The sequence below is a fragment of the Petromyzon marinus genome, chromosome 6 (assembly GCF_048934315.1).
Source record: "Petromyzon marinus isolate PM22_M1 ecotype Great Lakes invasive population chromosome 6, UKy_Petmar_22M1.pri1.0, whole genome shotgun sequence".
Lineage (NCBI taxonomy): Eukaryota > Metazoa > Chordata > Hyperoartia > Petromyzontiformes > Petromyzontidae > Petromyzon > Petromyzon marinus.
Genome location: NC_133672.1, coordinates 17,855,335 through 17,874,194, shown reverse-complemented (window position 1 = coordinate 17,874,194; position 18,860 = coordinate 17,855,335). Strand labels below are relative to the sequence as shown.

At 46.6% G+C, this 18,860-nt stretch overlaps 1 protein-coding gene across 5 annotated transcripts in view; it reads right to left on the bottom strand.

Moving 5' to 3' along the window:
* Nucleotides 1–18,860, bottom strand: part of LOC116939357 (platelet-derived growth factor receptor alpha-like) — a 60,804-nt gene that overhangs the window by 10,614 nt on the left and 31,330 nt on the right. For 4 of the 5 annotated variants that reach the window (XM_032947599.2, XM_032947600.2, XM_032947597.2 and 1 more), the window contains exons 7-21: nt 17,786–17,960; nt 13,976–14,546; nt 13,474–13,589; nt 12,744–12,882; nt 10,101–10,252; nt 9,846–10,004; nt 9,310–9,404; nt 8,151–8,283; nt 6,148–6,240; nt 4,541–4,651; nt 3,211–3,337; nt 2,678–2,814; nt 2,430–2,545; nt 1,089–1,211; nt 79–190 (exon numbers count right to left, since the gene is read on the bottom strand). In XM_032947599.2, the coding sequence (XP_032803490.2) occupies nt 79–190; nt 1,089–1,211; nt 2,430–2,545; nt 2,678–2,814; nt 3,211–3,337; nt 4,541–4,651; nt 6,148–6,240; nt 8,151–8,283; nt 9,310–9,404; nt 9,846–10,004; nt 10,101–10,252; nt 12,744–12,882; nt 13,474–13,589; nt 13,976–14,546; nt 17,786–17,960 (2,359 nt within the window). The other variant, XM_076065151.1, reaches the window with a different exon arrangement.

The window sequence follows — 18,860 nt, the reverse complement described above, 5'->3', positions numbered from 1 at the left end:
AGCATTTTGCATGTGATAGCATTACACGAAATTACATTTGTGAGTGCGGTATTCGGATAGAAGTGCGTGTTCACATACCGAGCGAGAATATTTCCCACAGCAGCACACCGTATGACCACACATCGCTGAGTGTTGTGTACACATTGTCAAAGATGCTCTCGGGGGCCATCCATTTCACCGGCAGGAACGTCTATACACACAGATACATTACGACTTTCACTCGTTAAAAGTTACATCCTTGATCCATCCGTTCCTCCTCACTCAGTGTCGGTCTAATTCCAAGCGTGACTTCAGTGACTGTCGAGGTATTGTGAACAAATTGCCTAGGACATACAGCATACTGGTTAAAATGAATCGATTCTTACACGTATGAATGGATGCTTGCATCATGAACGTAATAATGCATTTGAATCGATTCATCTATGGACTCTTGTATGCCTATGTGTCATGGCAATAACATGATTTCATAAAATGTCAAAAAATTACGTCTTAAATTTTGATTTAAAGCTTTCGTAACTGCAGTAATTCATATTCTTAGTTCTTTCGGTAAAGTCACGTTGAAGGGAAACAATAAAATAATAAAAAAATATATAAAACAATAAAAATTCTCACGATGACGACCGTTTGTGTTATGGTCGAAACGTCGTGAGAATTTTTATTGTTTTATATATTTTATTATTTTATTGTTTCCCTTCAACGTGAAATTAAGTCTTGTGCAATTTGTGTAAATGTCCAAATATTTGATTACATGTGCATGCATATGTACAAACAAAGACACCCCTGTTTTAGCGAGCACCTATTAAGGCCGGCACGGCACACAAGGGGGTAGGTGACTAGATCCACACCCTGATCGCCTTTGTCCCCCAGTGCTCATGTTTACACATTCGCACGAGGTACTTATTTAAGTCAGAGTCGACCTTGGGGAGGCCCTGAACCAGTTAAAATACTCACCACATTTGTTAGTCGTGAGCAGGAATTGAACTCCACTCACCGGGTTCATACCACAGTGCGCAAACCACTACACTTCTGCCCCCCCTCCCCCCACACACACACACACACGTGCAATGAAAGTCATGTTTTGTACATACATTGCCCCTGGATATGTAGTTGGTGTCTTTCTCCAGATCTCTCGCCAGTCCAAAGTCACAAATTTTGACCACTCGGTGGTTTGCGAGCAGCACGTTACGGGCAGCCAGGTCTCTGTGTACGCACTGCCGCATGCAAACACAATAACAACACACGTGTTATACCCTATATGGTTCAACTAGCTGCACTACCCGGCTTCGCCCGGGACTTGGATCCACCACGCCCGGCCGCCTTTGTCTCCCCAGTGGCGATGTTCACACACCACACCAGTTACTCGTTTGAGGCTGAGTCCACCTAAGGCAGGCCCAGGACCGGTTAAAATAATCGTCACCGGTGGTGGCCGTGAGTGGGAATCGAACTCGGGTCGCCGGGTTCGTAGTTCGGCGCACTAACCACTACACTACAATACGTTACGCTTACACACACACAAACACATCGCGCTAACCACTACACTACAATGCGTTACGCTTCCACGTGCGCGAGTCACGTGACAGATTTTACGTCACAGCTCACTTGCCGTGCAAAAAATATAAATGCATTGAGCTCCCCCTCCCCCCCCCAAAAAGTGTATTTGTATAATTTTTGCATAGTGTACAGTCTGGAAAGCACCCACATGGCAAATTTCAAGTTTGTTGCATGTCGGGAAGTACGCTAAACATTTTGAACAGACATATTCACAACTTTGCCTTGTATATATATATGGAGATGTGGCATTTTTGAGAGCCTATTAAGGCTGGCACAGCACATGATGCATTTTAACTAGCACTTTATCCATCTGCCTTCATCCTTTCAATACTGAAGCTTACGCAGCCAAAAGGATACATTACTGAGTTTAGGCTGGTTCTACCAATTATCCTTGGTACTATGCAAGGCACAGGATCGATCCATAGTATCTGGGATAGTGATACATTGTGTTATTGACTACAGCGCTGCTCCTGATATTACATTAGTTTGATGCTTTTCTAACAAGTTGGGTAGCTGCCAAATTTGTTAGAGCACAGTTCTTCGATCATACCCCAGTATGCCTTGGGTATGCCACCCAAGCATCATTTGGTCCTGATATTTCAATGCATCAGTGGGCAACAGGTATGATAAGTGGGTGCACGTGGTTCTCGTTTTGGCTAAAGCCCAATCTCTTATTATGGCACATAAGTGCCAAAATATACCATATAAGGCCCCACATTAGATCGGTTAATAATTGGTGCTATGACAAATAGAAAATCAGCAAATCGTAGAGTGTTCATGTGGAGTGAATACTTATTCAGTACATGTGTGGTGTTAATGTGTGAAGTTCATACACAGTTACGTACAGGTCTGATGATTGTTTTAAATATCAGACGTACATTTTTAGAGGCAAGGAACGCCATGCCCTGTGCCACCTGGTAGGCACAGCTGAGGAGGTCTGTAGATGTGAGGGGCGACGCCCCACCAAGTTCACAGCTGGCATAGAATGGTTCGTCTGTAAAAATACACAAGCTATGACCAGAATGTCATAAATGCTACAGTTCACGGGCCCATCCATGAGTTAAGCACACATTATTATCGGCCTATCCACAATGAATATGCATTGTGTGAATGTACATATTCTTACCATCTCTTTGGGTATCCATATAATAGACCCCATCCACCACTGTGTATACAACGCGGTCCACACGTGCTTCAGAACGCACGTAATTGTCATCATCTCCGGGCCTCATATCCATATACATGCTCTCAGCACATGTAGAGCTACACACACACGCGCGCGTGCGTACACGTGAGCACAACCAGAACATCTGTACTTATATACAGAATCGCATTATTTCATGTTTTGTAATCACAATGAAATGTAATACTGCAAATGTACAGCTCTTTGTAAATCCACTATTGAATGAAGGGCCCTCCCCATTTCATATCAGTCATGGGTTTACTTTACCTTACTTCAGCACGCTTGTTCGGTGCAGGTTAGTGAAGGTTGTAAGCTGAGACCGTTTTTGATTTCACTGATGTCAGCTCGTGGCTGTGAATCGTACTTAGGTCGCTGGGTTCATAGCACCGTGAGATAAACAGCCCCATCGGCCTAACCAGCCACACTACTCACGACGTGAAGTGTGGTGACAACGGACATCTCTGTGGGCAGCCCACCTTGCTGCAGGCCTCTTGAGCGACTGCTGAGCATCCTTTAACCAGTGAAGGTACGCATACTTGTTTCTGTGCAGGAAGTTCACCAGATCACCGTGGCAACAGAACTCGGTAATGATGTAGACAGGACCTGCGGGGTCATTGTTTTTAGTCGTTATTTGCTGTCTTCTATAAATGTGAATGGCACAATTCGCTATTGTAAAATGTCCATTTTAAAAACAAGCATCTGCTGCTTCCGTTGGCAAGTTACAGCATAACACGTCATTTGTGCATTATGACACCTCAAGATTTCAGTGAATGAACTCGCATTCCCAGATACGTTTGAAGATAATGGCATAAATATGTAAATTACTGTACTCACAAAAAATTGTCATGCATTTTTAATTGAAGTAGGTGGCTATAAATAGGCATGTGAATGAGCAAACAATTCATAATTAATCGCTCGTGATGTATTTGGGTAAAGGCGCAGGCTTCCTATTGCTTACTCAGGGCCTCCACTCCAGGGGGCTCTAGAGGGTAACGTGAACACTCTTCCACACTGGCTCGCTGACTTGGAAGAGGTGACAGTACTCAAACTTTACACCACCACACTGTCCCCAACTTTACCCCAGCCAATCGACCAACTACGGTGTACCCATTTATGCTGCTGGGTGGACAGAGGCAGTGGAGAGGGGCGGGAATTTCAGAAACTTGTCCATTGTTTCAACTGCCAGGCCGGGAAATCAAACCAGCAAAACTCTGCATCGCAAGTATAATTTGCGATCCATTCTGCCGTGGCTGCATACGGTGATTGCATCATCATTATCATCAGCCCTGGCCAATCCACTGGCTAAATAATAATAATGCAATTTATAAAGCACGCAACATTTCACGGAGATAAGTGACCGCGACTCTTAAGGCGCGGAGCCAAGCTCAGGTGAAGAGGTGGGGGCCTTTAAGTGTCTTAAAAGTCGCCGTAGGTTGAACGCTGCTGCGAATGTGCAGCAGCAGCAGCAGCGGTATGGCGTTCCAGACGGCGGGGGCTGCCACGGAGAAACGTCGCCCGGCAGTGAACATGGTCCTGGGCCTTGGCGTAGAGGAGAGGAGGTTGTGAGTCGCACTGCTACGGAGAGTTCTACCGTGAGGTGTAATGCGGGGCGACAGGAGAGCGAAGAGAGATAACGGTGGACGACTGAAAGTAGAGGCGCAGTGGCACAGGCAGGCAGGATGAAGGCCTCCCGAAGCTGCTGCTGCCACCTCTGCGATGCAATAATCCACCTAGCACTTGCACGTGAACTGCTTTCATCGCCGCACCTCGTTGGTGTTTCAACAAAGAAACGTGAAATCGTCTTGCCTCCCACAGTGCAGGCCCCCAACAGGTTGACGATGTTGAGATGTGCGCCCAGGTGGCTCATGATCTTCAGCTCAGACATCATCGCTCTCCTTTCACTCGTGGACGAGTTGGCTGGGAGACACAACGACCCATGCACACAAAGACTTTATCATCATCAGCAGCTGTGATCTGTTGGTTGCAGGATGAAGGGCTCGCCAAGCCGCCGCGCATGGGCAGATTTCGTCGTTCCATCTCGGACATCCTCAAGGGCGCGTTCCCTCTTTTGGATGCGACACAATTATTCATACAAGCGCAAAACCTTACACACTTGCGAGTTGACGTAGTGGTCTGCACTATAAATCAGGACATCTTCCTTGATTCCCGAAGCATGGCAAACATTATTTGGTGAGTGATATCTATCAATTTAAACTATCAACATTTTTTTTATTTTACCGGGTAATGCCCAACTGAGATAGGCGGCTCTTTTTGAGAAGCGATCTGGCCACAAGTTATAGCTCAACGAAGTGGCTTGTCACGTGGGAATTTCTACTGTAGCAGCCGAATACTCTAAGCACATGGTAATTCTAAATGTGGAGGGAAAAACCGGAGGACCCCCAGAAAATGGAACCCACAACCTCTTGTATACCAGGCGAGGTAGTTAACATTTCGCCACTGTGGCGCCCCTAAACCATTCCTCAGCGCATCCCCTTCAGTAACCCACACTGACCTGCGTGGTGAGGTACGGTCAAAGGATCCCTTTATTTGTTGTCAGGCATACAAAACCCAAGGCTGAAATATCACCGGCAAATGACTCAATTTATATTAGACGTAGCAACACCGCCCCCTACCGCTGAAAACGCAGCAGGACCCTCCCGCGAAGGAGTCTTGAGACTCAGCGAGGCTATCCTGGGTAAATAATCATACAAAACGAAAATAATTTAGAAAAATAATATGCAGCCTCATTTGTTCAAATGGGCTGCTATTGTGGATCCACTGCAGACGCTCCCCTATGTTACTGTCACTCTTGTTGCGATAGTAACTGTGATAGTTACTATAAACAAATATGATTAGTAATTTATGTTTTGCGTTAGGCCACATAATAACCTGGCCAAACTTGTGGCATAAGTTCCTCAACCACCCGACAAAGCCAAACATGACATTTTCACGTGTACTGTACAAGCGTTTCACACGCCAGTAAGTTTAGAATAATTATCACTACCAAATTTAGCAATTAGACATGACGTGTCGCTTAAAACTGTGCCAAGCATCTTCAGGGCAAAATCGAGGAAGTCAGAATGTGGCCTTAACCAAAAATCAATTTTTGAATCGTCATATTGTTGTGTATGTCGGAGAAGCGGCGGTGTTGTTTTTTGTTGATGAAACCCGATTTAAGAGTTTATTGGCTCACAGGATAATTCAAAATCATCTGAAACTGAACTGATATTGGCTGTAAAAGCGTACATGTTAAATTATATTACATACAGGGATTGCTGAAAATGTATTTTCTAAGTTCATTGAAATTAACCTTTATATTAATGTACTTTTACAATGTTTTCACAATTATATGTGTATTTGGTAAACGTGTTTCTTATTGTGTATGTATGCACGTGCACGCGCGGAAATGTTACCTTTAAGCATTTTGACAGCGACGCACGGAGTTTCCGTGCCCTGTATGCTTGCTTCAACCACTTTACCAAAAGCGCCACAACCCAGGACTCGACCTGTTTGAAGAGGGATAATAATAATCACAAGCATGCATGATAAATTATGTTAGCCCACCTATCCAGGATTCAGGGCTTCCCATGGCTCTCAAATTTAAATTCGGGGATGAGGGATGGGCCAGCTCTGTAGCCTCGGAGGAAGGACTCAGCCCTCCTTAACTCAAGGTTCTCCTTAACAACGGCTAACTTTGCGAGCGAGGGCAGAATGCAAGATAGATGAAAGCAAATCACAGCCTTACCAATGCTGTTTGGTGTTTAATGTGTTTAGCGTTTGTTTAACATTGATTGTGTCGTGCCTCCCCCCACACTACCATCCTGAGTGTTTTAATGCTTCATTTTAAACTAGGTCACGCTACAGGGCTGGGACGGACCAAGGTCCTGGGAAGCCCTGTCAGCCCTGAACCGACTGTGAGAAATACAGGGTAGGCTGCTGCTCGATCAGCCACCAAGTTACAGGGAAGATTAGAGTAGGGTCCGGAGCAAGTTGTAAGTGTGTCTGTTGAGGTTAGGGGTGGCTCAGATGGCCCTGGGTTAAGGTCCAGTAAGCTCTTAATTCGAACCGGAATATTTAATATACTTAGAGATTAAAAGTTTTCACAATTTGTTATAATTTCACATATTCTGCAAAGTTTCACCAAGTTTAAATTTAAAAAAATATTAGAATGTAAGTGTGAATTTTATTTGGTTTGTTTTAACTTAAAATAAAATAAAGTAAATTTTGTATAAAATTCAGAGGCAATAAGTACGTATAATAGTGCACAATTAATATGCTGCAGCAGCTTTTTTAAAAATTACATTTTATTAAAATACATATTTATACAGTGGATGCATATATTGAAATATATATTTATATATGTTTATGTATTTGTTTTCCGTCATACTGCGTACATGCCTGGAACATTGCCTTTTCCAATGGGTAAGATGAGTGAATGTGTATGTGCTTACATTGACTACGCTTGTGAACGGGTTCATACACCATAGGATGTTTTTGTGATGGCAGCTTACGTGTTTTTCATTTCTACGATTTGCTGGCTTTGCCATACTGAACAAACGTCACGTTTTACATTCAATGCATGGGCAATTTCTCCGATAGGTTTACTAACACTATTGAGTATGACGTTGTTTGGTAAAGGTGCAGCTCTGCTATTATTTGCTCACACCACTGCCGGCAGAAGGGCCTCAACTGGTGTATATTTTGGCCTACTCTTTCACACTCGTTTCTTCATAACTGCTTCTTGTTCATTAGACCTCCTTTACCAGTACCAAATGTAATAATAGGTATTTGAGCTGTACGCCTTCTGGCGTCATCTGGTCGAGCACCAATTGGGTCGAGGCTCAAAAGAAAGCCGTCCCTTGGTGTGGACCAATCAGTTTCAAGGACAATGCATATATTATCATAGTATGTTTTTTGTTTGCATTTTGACTGCAGGTATTGTAGTTAATGCAGACATGAATCCTTGTAAAAAGGTTTCAGTTTTGTTGCCAGAAAAAAGGGGGAAAACCCTTTTATAACTGCTTCTTGTGTTTGGTTTGTTGCACTTTCCCCGGCAACTCTGATCAGCAGAGTTGGCTACGTACGGTGCGACAGAAGTTCAACATACATTCATGCTGGCCAGGTGTCTTGGTGGGAGTACGTACACGTTACCCCACCAAACGCGACACGCCAATCAACAAACAGTGGCGTCCCCATTTAGACTGCTGGATGGACTGAGGGGGGTGAGAGGGAGAATTTACGAAATATTCCCCGTTGTTTAATTGCTCATGGGGATAAAACTGGCAATATCTGGGCGTCACACCCAAAGTTCTAACCGTTACGCCACGGCACCATCCCAAACGCTGTTAAAACGCGATGCAGCGCGACGGCGAGAACTTCCTCTCCTCTCGGCGACGGTGTCTCTGTGCGTTCATACCAAATTTCAGAGTGCTTCGGGGAACTTCCCAGCGTCGGTCATACAGGAGTTGCATCGGGTCCACGTACGTGTACTCGCTCCCGTCTGGGCTCAGCGGCTCGATAACTTTCCACCGCACCTCGTAACGCGGTTTCTGCGCAGGCAAAGCCAAAGCATTCGCGCACGCACGCACGCACGGACGCACGTGAGAAGAAGAGCCATCGGCACGCTCCTCGCAGCTGCGTCGCGGTGGGCAGGGTGCACACTGCATGGTGGGGATGAGCGGACATGCGCTAGTTCAATATACCGTATTGGTTGTGGGGTTCACCGAAGCAGTTTATTGAAACATGTTGGTTGAGACAGGTTTCCATGGCACTGTAATCCGTAATGTGTTTGTGCTGGTGTCAACCCCCTTTTCATATCTTGTGTGTTACGTAGCTGAATCGTTTTGTTTATAAAATACTTTTGGGAACAAAACCCCCATCATATTTCTCTCGAAAGAAAATTAACACAAACTCAATGCATTCATCAATAATGCTGATCTAAAATGAAAATGTGCACAGTATATACTGTATATACTAGGTGACGTTTCGCGTCAAGGCTCTCCCTGCCATTTATTCCTGGCAGGGAGATGCCCGTTGCTATTAGAATGCTATCAAACCTAATTTTAAGTGTTGTGATCTTGCAAAGATAATATATTAATAATGCCATGGTAACGTGATCGGTTAAGAGCAACAATGCAAAATTAATAATCTGCAATATTCTTAAGCAATGCATTTCTATTGCTATTTGTTTCTGTGGTATTAGATCACGACTGAAAAAAGAGCGTTGTACTGGACAAGTACCGTCCTCCATAGACATGTTAAAATAATGGAGACCAACAAAAATCCACGAACCGCCTTCCACTGCCACGTGGAAGGAGCAAGAGGCCATCCATGCAAGAGGTAACTGGACAGCAAAGGGGAGGACTATAACAACAATGAAGTATTCTTACATGAAGTGATCGCTGTGACCGGAAAAAATAAATGAGGGGGTGGGAGGGGAGCTCAGCTCTGTCCAGCCTCATCGACAGCCACCTCGTGATCACCGTAGAGAGCAGAAGAGAGAGAGAGAGAGACACGGTCCTCCACAGCAGCGCTCCAGAGTCCCCACACGAAGGTGGAGGCGGACGCTCACTTACCCTATTACAAATGACAATGGCAACGATGAGGAGGGCCATGGAGAGCACGAGGAGGAACAGCACCACCGACAGCGCTGTGAGGCCCACCTTGGAGTCTTCATCATCATCGTCGTCGTCGTCGTCGCCACGCATTACCAAGCAACAAAACAACATTACATTGAGTTTATCGTTGCACAGTAGTCGCAAACATTCAAACGTGTTCATGACGAAAGTGTCATCGTGACGATTAATATCATCAGGTCGCTTTGGTCTGTGGTTGCAGTGCTTTTGACACGCAAACAGTGGATTGCAAGTTCTAATATTAGAGCGGGGTCAACTCGGCCCACCATCCATCTAGACGGGATAACGTAGGTAACTCCTCTGAGATAAGTCAACAGCAATTGAATGAGGAATTTCCACCAGTGGCGAAAGATCGTCAGCGGAGATGAGTAATGCCCCGCGACTTGTTTAAGTCCGACTCAAATCAGCACTGATGACATTTGGATTGTTTTTTTAAAATATGATGCGAATTGAAATGGTGGTGTTGGTGACCATACCCGTGTTCAGTAGGGACAGGATCTGCTCATCGGTTTGGAAGGGGTTTGTGGCCACGCAGCGCACAGCAGTCGGGGTCACCAATGTCGCGGGATCGAAGGTGATTGTGCTGCTGCTGATCCCCTTGCTGGGATCGGCCCACTCCTGCACAGATATGCCCTCTGCAATACAGAGCGTGGCATCGACGTTAGTTACTCGGGCAAAACGCCGAAGCAGATGAGTGAGGTCATTTTTGAAATGGAAATGCTCATTGAAACCTTTGTCTGGGTTCACGTTGCTGTAGTCGAAGCCAACAGCTGGGTTGTCTCTGCGGCTTGAATTCGCGTCAGCTGGCAGGCCTGAGCCTAGCCCTGCAGGAGCTGTGCCATTGCTGACGTAGATCAAGGTCCAATGAGTTGGTTCTGTGCAACTGGGGGAGGTGTGAGGCACAGCAATGAACAAACACGTTAAACAGTTGCATGGTAGGTTTGCGTGTGGTGGGGTCAAGTATGCGTACACCCGCCTCTTCCAAGACATGCCCAGCGTGGAAGAGGAGGCCATGCCGACCCTCTGAAGGGTCGAGCTAGCGGTGGCTTGGGCGAGCCATTTCTGTGCTGGGCCTTCTTGCCGCTACCTGGTTAAACAGCGAATGCCTCACTCACAAATCACAACGGAATTTCACAGTCGTCAAGTGCTGAACCTCTTTCTTGCTGGTAAGCAAATTGTCCTTTCAACAAACAGGGGAAGTGACGGACAACATAGAACCTTACGGCGGGGACTCTGGGGTCCCATAAGCCCCCGGCTCTCGCATGAACTGCGTTGCGACGTCGTTTTATGTCTGTGGAAGGCGAACGACACGGCCATCTCTTCCTCTCGACGTGCCCTGCACGATGCGCTCATCAAAGTTTAAAAGTTTTGTTTCTCCTGCGCATTCGTCCTCGCTGCTACGCTTGAACGACGCGACAACAGAACGATTTGCCCCAGGTGGGTCGCGGCGTTTATGTTGCGCGGTGGGACGGAGTCGCCAAAAATAAATGAATTCATTACGATTTTGACTTGACCGTTTATTCGGGATCCCGGGGTCCCGCCATAAGGTTCATGAATGGCATCCTGGAGAGACTGCAAAGCAATTCCGAGTATTTTATTGGGAGAGCTGACCACTCCACCACAGCAATGCCACTGGGCATGATAACGCCGCCTGCAATCTCACACTCGGTAATAACAATAACGATCATTTGCTTTTGTTAGGGGCCATTCACAGTGTCTCAAGGTGCATGAAAAGGACAAAGATAACGAAGAAGAACCGAGTGGCAAAATAAGAACCAGAGAGGAATAGAGCCGTTTGTAAGTTTACTTGAGTTTATTTTGATTTGCAACACGGATGACCCCGTTTAGCCAGTTGCCCGGCTAAGGAACATGGGAGATCCGTAGTGCTACGTGAGCAGCAACAGCAGCAGCAGCAACAGCAGCAGGAGCAGCAGGAGCAACAGCAGCAGCAGCAGCAACAGCAGCAGCAACAACAGCAACAACAACAACAGCAGCAGGAGCAACAGCAGCAACATCAGTAGCAGCAGCAGCAGGAGCAACAGCAACAGGAGCAGCAGCAGCAGCAACATTACAGAGAACGAGCGCAGGGTATTTAACGGTCGTGAACGAAACACACGCGGGAGTAGAGAAAAAGCAGTGCTTATATAATTTTAATATATATAACAATAAAAAAGAAAGATGTGTTGTAGTCAGGGTTTGTTTATTTTTGCAGAGGTTCATGTGTATAGACATCTAATCTGCAGGCTTATTGTGGTCAGCAGATGGCAAACAGAAAGTAGGTTCATAACATATATCCGTGCACTTTTGTGTGTTGTGCATTACTCTGGTTTTTACAACTCACCCAAAGTGGTAAAATAGTAAAAGAGGCTTGACATTCAGTAAGGCTGACAATGAATCCTAATCAACTGGAAAATCATGTTGAGGCTAAACATGAAATGACCACTCGCAAGAGTACGCTGCTGCATGCGTATGTGACAGCCGAACATTAATAAAAGCTGCCCAATTCAAAGTAGTCGCAGGTCACTCTCGCAAAAGACTCAACCTTAATGAATGCGAACCTAATTAACAATTAAAGATGCGAGGCACGGCCCTGCTTTCTTACAGCATTGCTGGTAGGAGGGCTTCCACTAGAGGGGGCTCCAGGTGAACCCCGACAGGGGGTATTTTGGCCAATCCTTAATATTGTTCATTTTGGCTTTTTAAGCACTATTCATGCCTCCATCTCTGACGCGTTCTGTTCCGATGTTGCCTGTTCTCCGGAGGGATCACTTTGATGTTGTTCTTATTCTGTGCTGATGCACCATGGATCTGTCTCCCTGGCAAACTAGCTGGGTAAAGTGGCTAAGCGGAATGCTGCGTGTAACTATTAAACATTGGTGGATTGTTTCCACGCTGGGCCAGACTTCTTGGAAGACGTAGAAGGATCCACACTTTACCCAGCTCACACCGCGACATGCCCATACACTTCCTGTGAGGTGTAAGTATACGGGAAGTCCCCGAATTCAGGAATGGTTCCGTTCCAGAGACCCGCTCGTAAGTCAAACGGTTCGTAAGTCAGAACACAATAACACACTGTATTTAAAAGCACTTACGGTCAGTGTTAAAATATGTGTTATGGTTCAACAAAAAATGGAAGCACTGTTTAAGTCATAAATAAGAAATATTCTACATTTGCGTGCAACACCGTAAATTGTTCCGCGGTTTGGTTCGCAAGTGCGAAATCACGTTGGCGAAAAAAATGAATATCCAGTGGAAGCCCGTTCGTAAGTGAGGATGTGCGTAAGTCGGGGCACTGCCCTTACCGCACTATATGAAGGATACCGTAATGAGTTAAGAGAGACGCGGAGCCGTGGACGCTTGGTGCTGCTACCGACCTGTGCTGCTGGCTACAGGCAAACCACTCGATGCGTGGTTTGGGAGAGCCCCGTGCCAGGCACACAACGCGGTGCGCTCCGCTCCAGCCGTCGTCGCCCCGCTCCGCGTTGTCCGACAGCTTCGTGATGGCTGCCGGCACTGAGGGAGTCGACGGCATAATTACGACTGGTGGCATCGTCCTACGCGATGTCTGCGTTGGATTCAGTATTCACACGTACTCTTTGGTTCTTTCGGTAAAGTCACGTAGGTAGAAAATAAAATGAATAAAATCACGACGTTTCGGGCGCAGCACAAGCGTCCGTCATCAGGTGGGACAACCACAGCAAGGAAACAAAGAGAATGGATCCCTGCAGTCACGACAACTTTAAATTACATATTTGTAAAGAATTATGTTGCCAAAATGGTTTTGTGACAGTGTTTAGCTGGTTCCTTACGCTAACGGGTTCATTGAATGGATTATATAACATGAGACTGATGGACGAGAGCAGTGATGGCAGGGGTTTGAGATGTTGGTGATGATCATGATCTTGTGATGCTGCGATATGACAAACAGTGGATTTTCCAACAAAACAAAAAAACGCAGAAGAAAGATTGTCGTGCTTATTTTGAGAATACAAATACAAAATTGTGTTTATAATTAAAAAAACACAGCAAATACACAACAGTAGCTCATGAAGCGTAAGAAACCCGTGGCAATGTTGATGCCTTGTTATAGGAGGGGCGTTTTACCATTGATGGACAGGTAGAAGCTGTAGCTGGCATTGTCATCGCTGTTCTCCACCACGATAGAGTAGAGGCCCTCATCGCTTAGCGCCACCCGGCTGAGACCCAGCCAGCTGCGGTAACTGTAACGTCACCAGACAATCAACGCAGCATCACACAATAGCTACTGCACAGGGCCATCACGCCTGAAATGCCCAGCGTCGTCACTGCCACCACGAACGATTCAGACACGAAATACTGAAGTGTTAAGCACACAGAGATCACGTAGCTACAAAAATAAAAAAAGCCCTTTGCGTCCCGAAGCTCAAACGAGCGGTGAGTGCGCGCAGGTGAGTTTGTGCACCTCCAATCAGAGGTGCGGCCACATTTTGAAAGCGTGGGGTTGTCCTACTCTCGAATGGTTCCTGACAGTATCCCTGCATCTCCGCATGAACTACGATATTGTAGCGCATGGCCATATTTAGTCGTACAGTCCTCACAATCGGCGCATTCAGGTAGCATCACTTACTGGTTATTCCGTGGATCTACAGCTTCAAAGCCAATGTTTGCGTGGCTGTCTCCACGATCGCCAGAGCTGCCGTCTGCCCCCTTCCAGCGCGACTCCTCCTGGTCCCGTTGACTGTCAGGCGCAGCTTTGTCCGCACTCTCTCTTGCTCGATCACGATGGAACGGACCTCCAGCCTGCCGACTCTCAGCAGTCGGCCTGTCGTTCTCCAAGCCCCTCCCTGATCGAGCGTCCAGCACTTTCTGATGATCGCTCCGGCCGGTGCCGGTGCGAGTGCTCGTTATGAGGTTATCGTCCGTCTTGCCGCTGCCCACCGTTTGCTTGCGACGCCTGTGGTCCGGCCCGCCGCCTTTGGGCGGCTGCTTTCCTTCCTGGCGGTGACGAGCGAGCGGAGCCTGATCGTTCGGCTGATGGCGGTCCTTGTTCTTGTCAATCAAGCGTCTGCCGTCTTTGGTCCAGAAGACAGCGAGCGGAGGCGGGAATGCGTAGACGTCCACCTCGTACAGGGGCGAGCTCAAGAGCATTGCAGACTCATCGGGGCCTATGTGAGGCCGAACGCGGACAAACCCCTTGTCTGCGGAAGAACAAGTAAATGTTAAATTTTGATTTAAAGCTTTCGTGACTGCAGTAATTCATATTCTTAGTTGTTTCGGTAAAGTCACGTTGAAGAGAAACAACAAAATAACAAAATATATATAAAACAATAAAAAATTCTCACGACGTTTCGACCATAACTCAAACGGTCATCATCAGGTGTGTCGGTTTGCATAAATTTATTTTGAAAACGGCATATTTATTTATTTATATATATAAAAAAATTACGTTTGCGTTATGCGCAACGATTGGCAGTTTGCCCAGGACTAGTCCATCTATTTTTTGAAAAGAGGAGGGGGGAGACGAAATTTGTTTTTATGTATGCTGTCTGAAAGCCACTGTAAGCGTGAACAATCAATCAAGAACTGAAATGATTTATCAAATCTTTCCAATGATTGCTAAGATAGAATCCATCTTCTCGGTTGAAATTGTCTCTGTGTTTGTATATGTGGATAGCCTCATGAACGAATCTCTCATGGAAGCCAGATGGCTTACAAAGAACCTCCGTCTTGGAAAAGTCAATGGCATGTGAGCCTACTGAATTAGAACACATTACATAAAATCCGTGATCTGGTTCCGTCTGTAAAAGATGTGATTCCGGACATACAATACCCTGGTGTCTACAAACTAAGTTGCCTCTGTGGTAGTAGTTACATTGGAGAAACCAAACGCCATATCTCGGACCGCATTCGTGAACATAAAGCAGACCTTAAACACGGTAGGACCAACACCTCGGCCGTAGCAGATCATTGTTCTAATTCAGTAGGCTCACATGCCATTGACTTTTCCAAGACGGAGGTTCTTTGTAAGCCATCTGGCTTCCATGAGAGATTCGTTCATGAGGCTATCCACATATACAAACACAGAGACAATTTCAACCGAGAACATGGATTCTATCTTAGCAATCATTGGAAAGATTTGATAAATCATTTCAGTTCTTGATTGATTGTTCACGCTTACAGTGGCTTTCAGACAGCATACATAAAAACAAATTTCGTCTCCCCCCTCCTCTTTTCAAAAAATAGATGGACTAGTCCTGGGCAAACTGCCAATCGTTACGCGTGACGCAAACGTTATTTTTATATATATAAATAAATATGCCGTTTTCAAAATAAATTTATGCAAACCGACACACCTGATGATGACCGTTTGAGTTATGGTCGAAACGTCGTGAGAATTTTTTATTGTTTTATATATATTTTGTTATTTTGTTGTTTCTCTTCAACGTGACTTTACCGAAAAAACTAAGAATAAGTAAATGTTAGTTGGTGATAACAGTAGGGGGCCGTCCATAAATGACGTCACGCGATTTTGGACGATTTTTGACTCCGCCTCCCCCACCCCCCTTCGTCACAAGGCGTCACAAAAAGTCAGACCCCCCCCCCCTCAAATATGACGTCACAAATCTCTGCCGTCCCCCCCCTCCCTCGTCACACATCGTCACAAATGTCTGACCCCCCCACCACCCCCCCCCTAGGCGCGTGACGTCATTTATGGACGGCCCCTTACGTGAGATCCACGGCAGAGGTGTTTGCGGTTGTGCTGCGTTTAGCTTTCCCGTGGGTTTTCGGGTTGTACCAAAGTCTGACAGTTCTGCTGTCAGCACGTGCAGTGAAACGGGAGACCAACATGCCCAGCATGTTTACAGCCCTTTGTCGATCCACTGCTGGATGAAGGCGTCCTCATACACTGTGCCAGTCGTGGGAGTTGTTTGGCCATGCTTCACTGCTCAGTGTGAATTGATGAAGGGAGGTGTCCAGGGCAGATTCAGGTATCACTCGTCATGGCTGACACTGGCGGAGCCACTGGAGGGGGTGGAGTGGCACGTGCTCCCCCAGTGATCCGATCGAAATCCCTCATTTCGATCGGATCAGTGGGGATTATTAGTAATAAATCGGCATTTTGTGACCCCCCCCACTGCCACTGTGTAGAATATTATTACGTGCCAGGGACTCTATGAGATGATAGGACAATAGTCTGAGTACATAATTAGCAATAAGTAACGGCAAAGCAGTTATAAGTGACTCACAGAATTGTGCGCAGTTGTGTATACAGTCCACGACTTTCCTGAAGGCATCAACACCTTCAGCGAGCGCGGTGCCGATCACACAACGCGGTTCGCAATTCGACCCCTCGATCGATGGCTGCGTCATCGCCACACATGCATCGAGTAACAAGCAAGGGACAAGTCCTTACTTACTAACAACTCCTTACTTACTAACAACTCCTTACTTACTAACAACTCCTCTATAATTTTTCATTGCTGGAGGGATTGCCCCCCCTACCTGAAAGTTCTGGCTCCACCATTGATGGCTGGGACTTTAACTCAAGTCACTGGGTTCAAACCACTGCACCACTGCTCCACAATAATGTAAGGGGACGTCCATAAATGACGTCACGTGATTTTGGACGAGTTTTGCCTCCCCCCCTCGTCACACGGCGTCACAAAAAGTCAGACACCCCTCAAATATGACGTCACAAAGCTTTGCCCCCGCCCCCCACAAAATAAAACATGCTTCCAATCGCTTTAAACTATTGTCATTGTAGTGCGTATTTAATGTGGCGCTGCACTCTGATATTGTAGGAGAAAACATTTATTTTAAAAAGTCTATTTAATTAAGTAGAACGTGTTGTCTATATTTATTTAAAGTTGCGAATTTTTATGTGACGTCACATTTCTCAAACCCCCCCCCCCCGTCACAAATGTCTGAGCCCTCCCCCCCTAGGTGCGTGACGTCATTTATGGACTGCCCCTAATTATATTCAAGTCAATTAGCATTCACTTTTGTGAGCATTCATATATCCAATAATTATGATACGGTAATATTAATTGCTCATTCATAATTGGACGTAATCGTACAATACATTTACAAAGGTTTTGTATTTGCACGGTTGCTGGCAGTTCTACTAGCCATCGCACCACGTTACGTCCTCTGGATTGCCAAACAACAAGAGTTCGATCCCCGCTCACGGCCAACATCGTTCGTCCTCTCCTAGGTCGACTCAGCCTCAAATGAGTACCCGGTAAGGTGTGCAAACATCGTCGCTGGGGAGACAAAGGCGGTCGGGCGTGGTACCGCCCGCCCACCCCCCATATTTACGCATACCATGCCAGCCTTCATAGGCGCTCGCGAACAGCATTAGCCCCGATAGTTTGTTTGGAGGCTACCCGGGAGACCTTTGTCTGTGTGCGGAGCCACGTATCGTGGATTCGCTCACCCAGCACGGCGATGTGCGTGCTCTCGTTCGCCTGTCCGTACGAATTCTCGGTCATGCACGTGTACACGCCGGCGTCGAGCTCGTCGGCCAGCGGCACGGTCAGCGTGTGCACGATCTGCATGCCGCCGGGAACGCGCCTCTCCAGCACGCTCGTGCGCGCTGTGCCCTCACCGACCTGCGCACGCAACACCGAACCGCCAACACAGTGAGGGCGGCATTGCGTGGCGCGCATCGCCACTGGCATCACTCCTGTGATGGCGGTGATGTTTCCGTGTTTGTTTCCCCGTGGTGGAGGATGAGGTGGCGAGCAAGGAGGTCATCACGGTCAACTCTGGCGATTCCACCACAACACAACCGTTTGTTTTTCATCCCATCTTTCCGCTCAGTTCCAACAATTGTCGTTTTAAAGGCCTACACCCACTGGTCACGTTCTGCTCTTACAGTCTGCCAACATCTGGCTTTAGGTATTCCCTTTAGTCTCGGTCACCTGCCCCCCTCCACCCATTGTAACCTTCTTTTCCTGATTACATCTTCAATACTGTCTTTCCATGTTCCACTCTAAACTGTCAAGTCGTCTCCATAAATCGCTCCATGTAACTACGAGTAGCTTCTGAATGTCCCTGTGCGCAGACGTTAGGAGCTTCCTTTCACTTTATTTAAAGTGAAATTTTTGACATCGCTGAGTGACACGGATATTACTCCAGCCTCAATCCCTCATCTTGTAACTCAGGGTGACAACTGTGCTCTTCCAAACTCATGTGATTAGACCTTTGAGAAAGCATTCCCTGCTCAAGGTCTACGTCGCTTGACCCGATTCTTGCAATCCTCAGTGCATTACGGCACATGCCAGCGTATATATGCATGGCACATTGGCACGTCAAGTCGTTCACTACACTCCCACTTCCTACTTACAACTGTCGTCGATCTTGTCTTAGGGAAGTTCACAGTAAAACCCCAATGTTCAACATCGTTGCGTAAAACTTCAAACGGTGACAATGTTGCCGGTCAAGGTCCCGGTCTTCGAAGTGGGGGGTACTCTACCCATAGCCCCCCCCTCCCCCCCCCCACAGTCGCC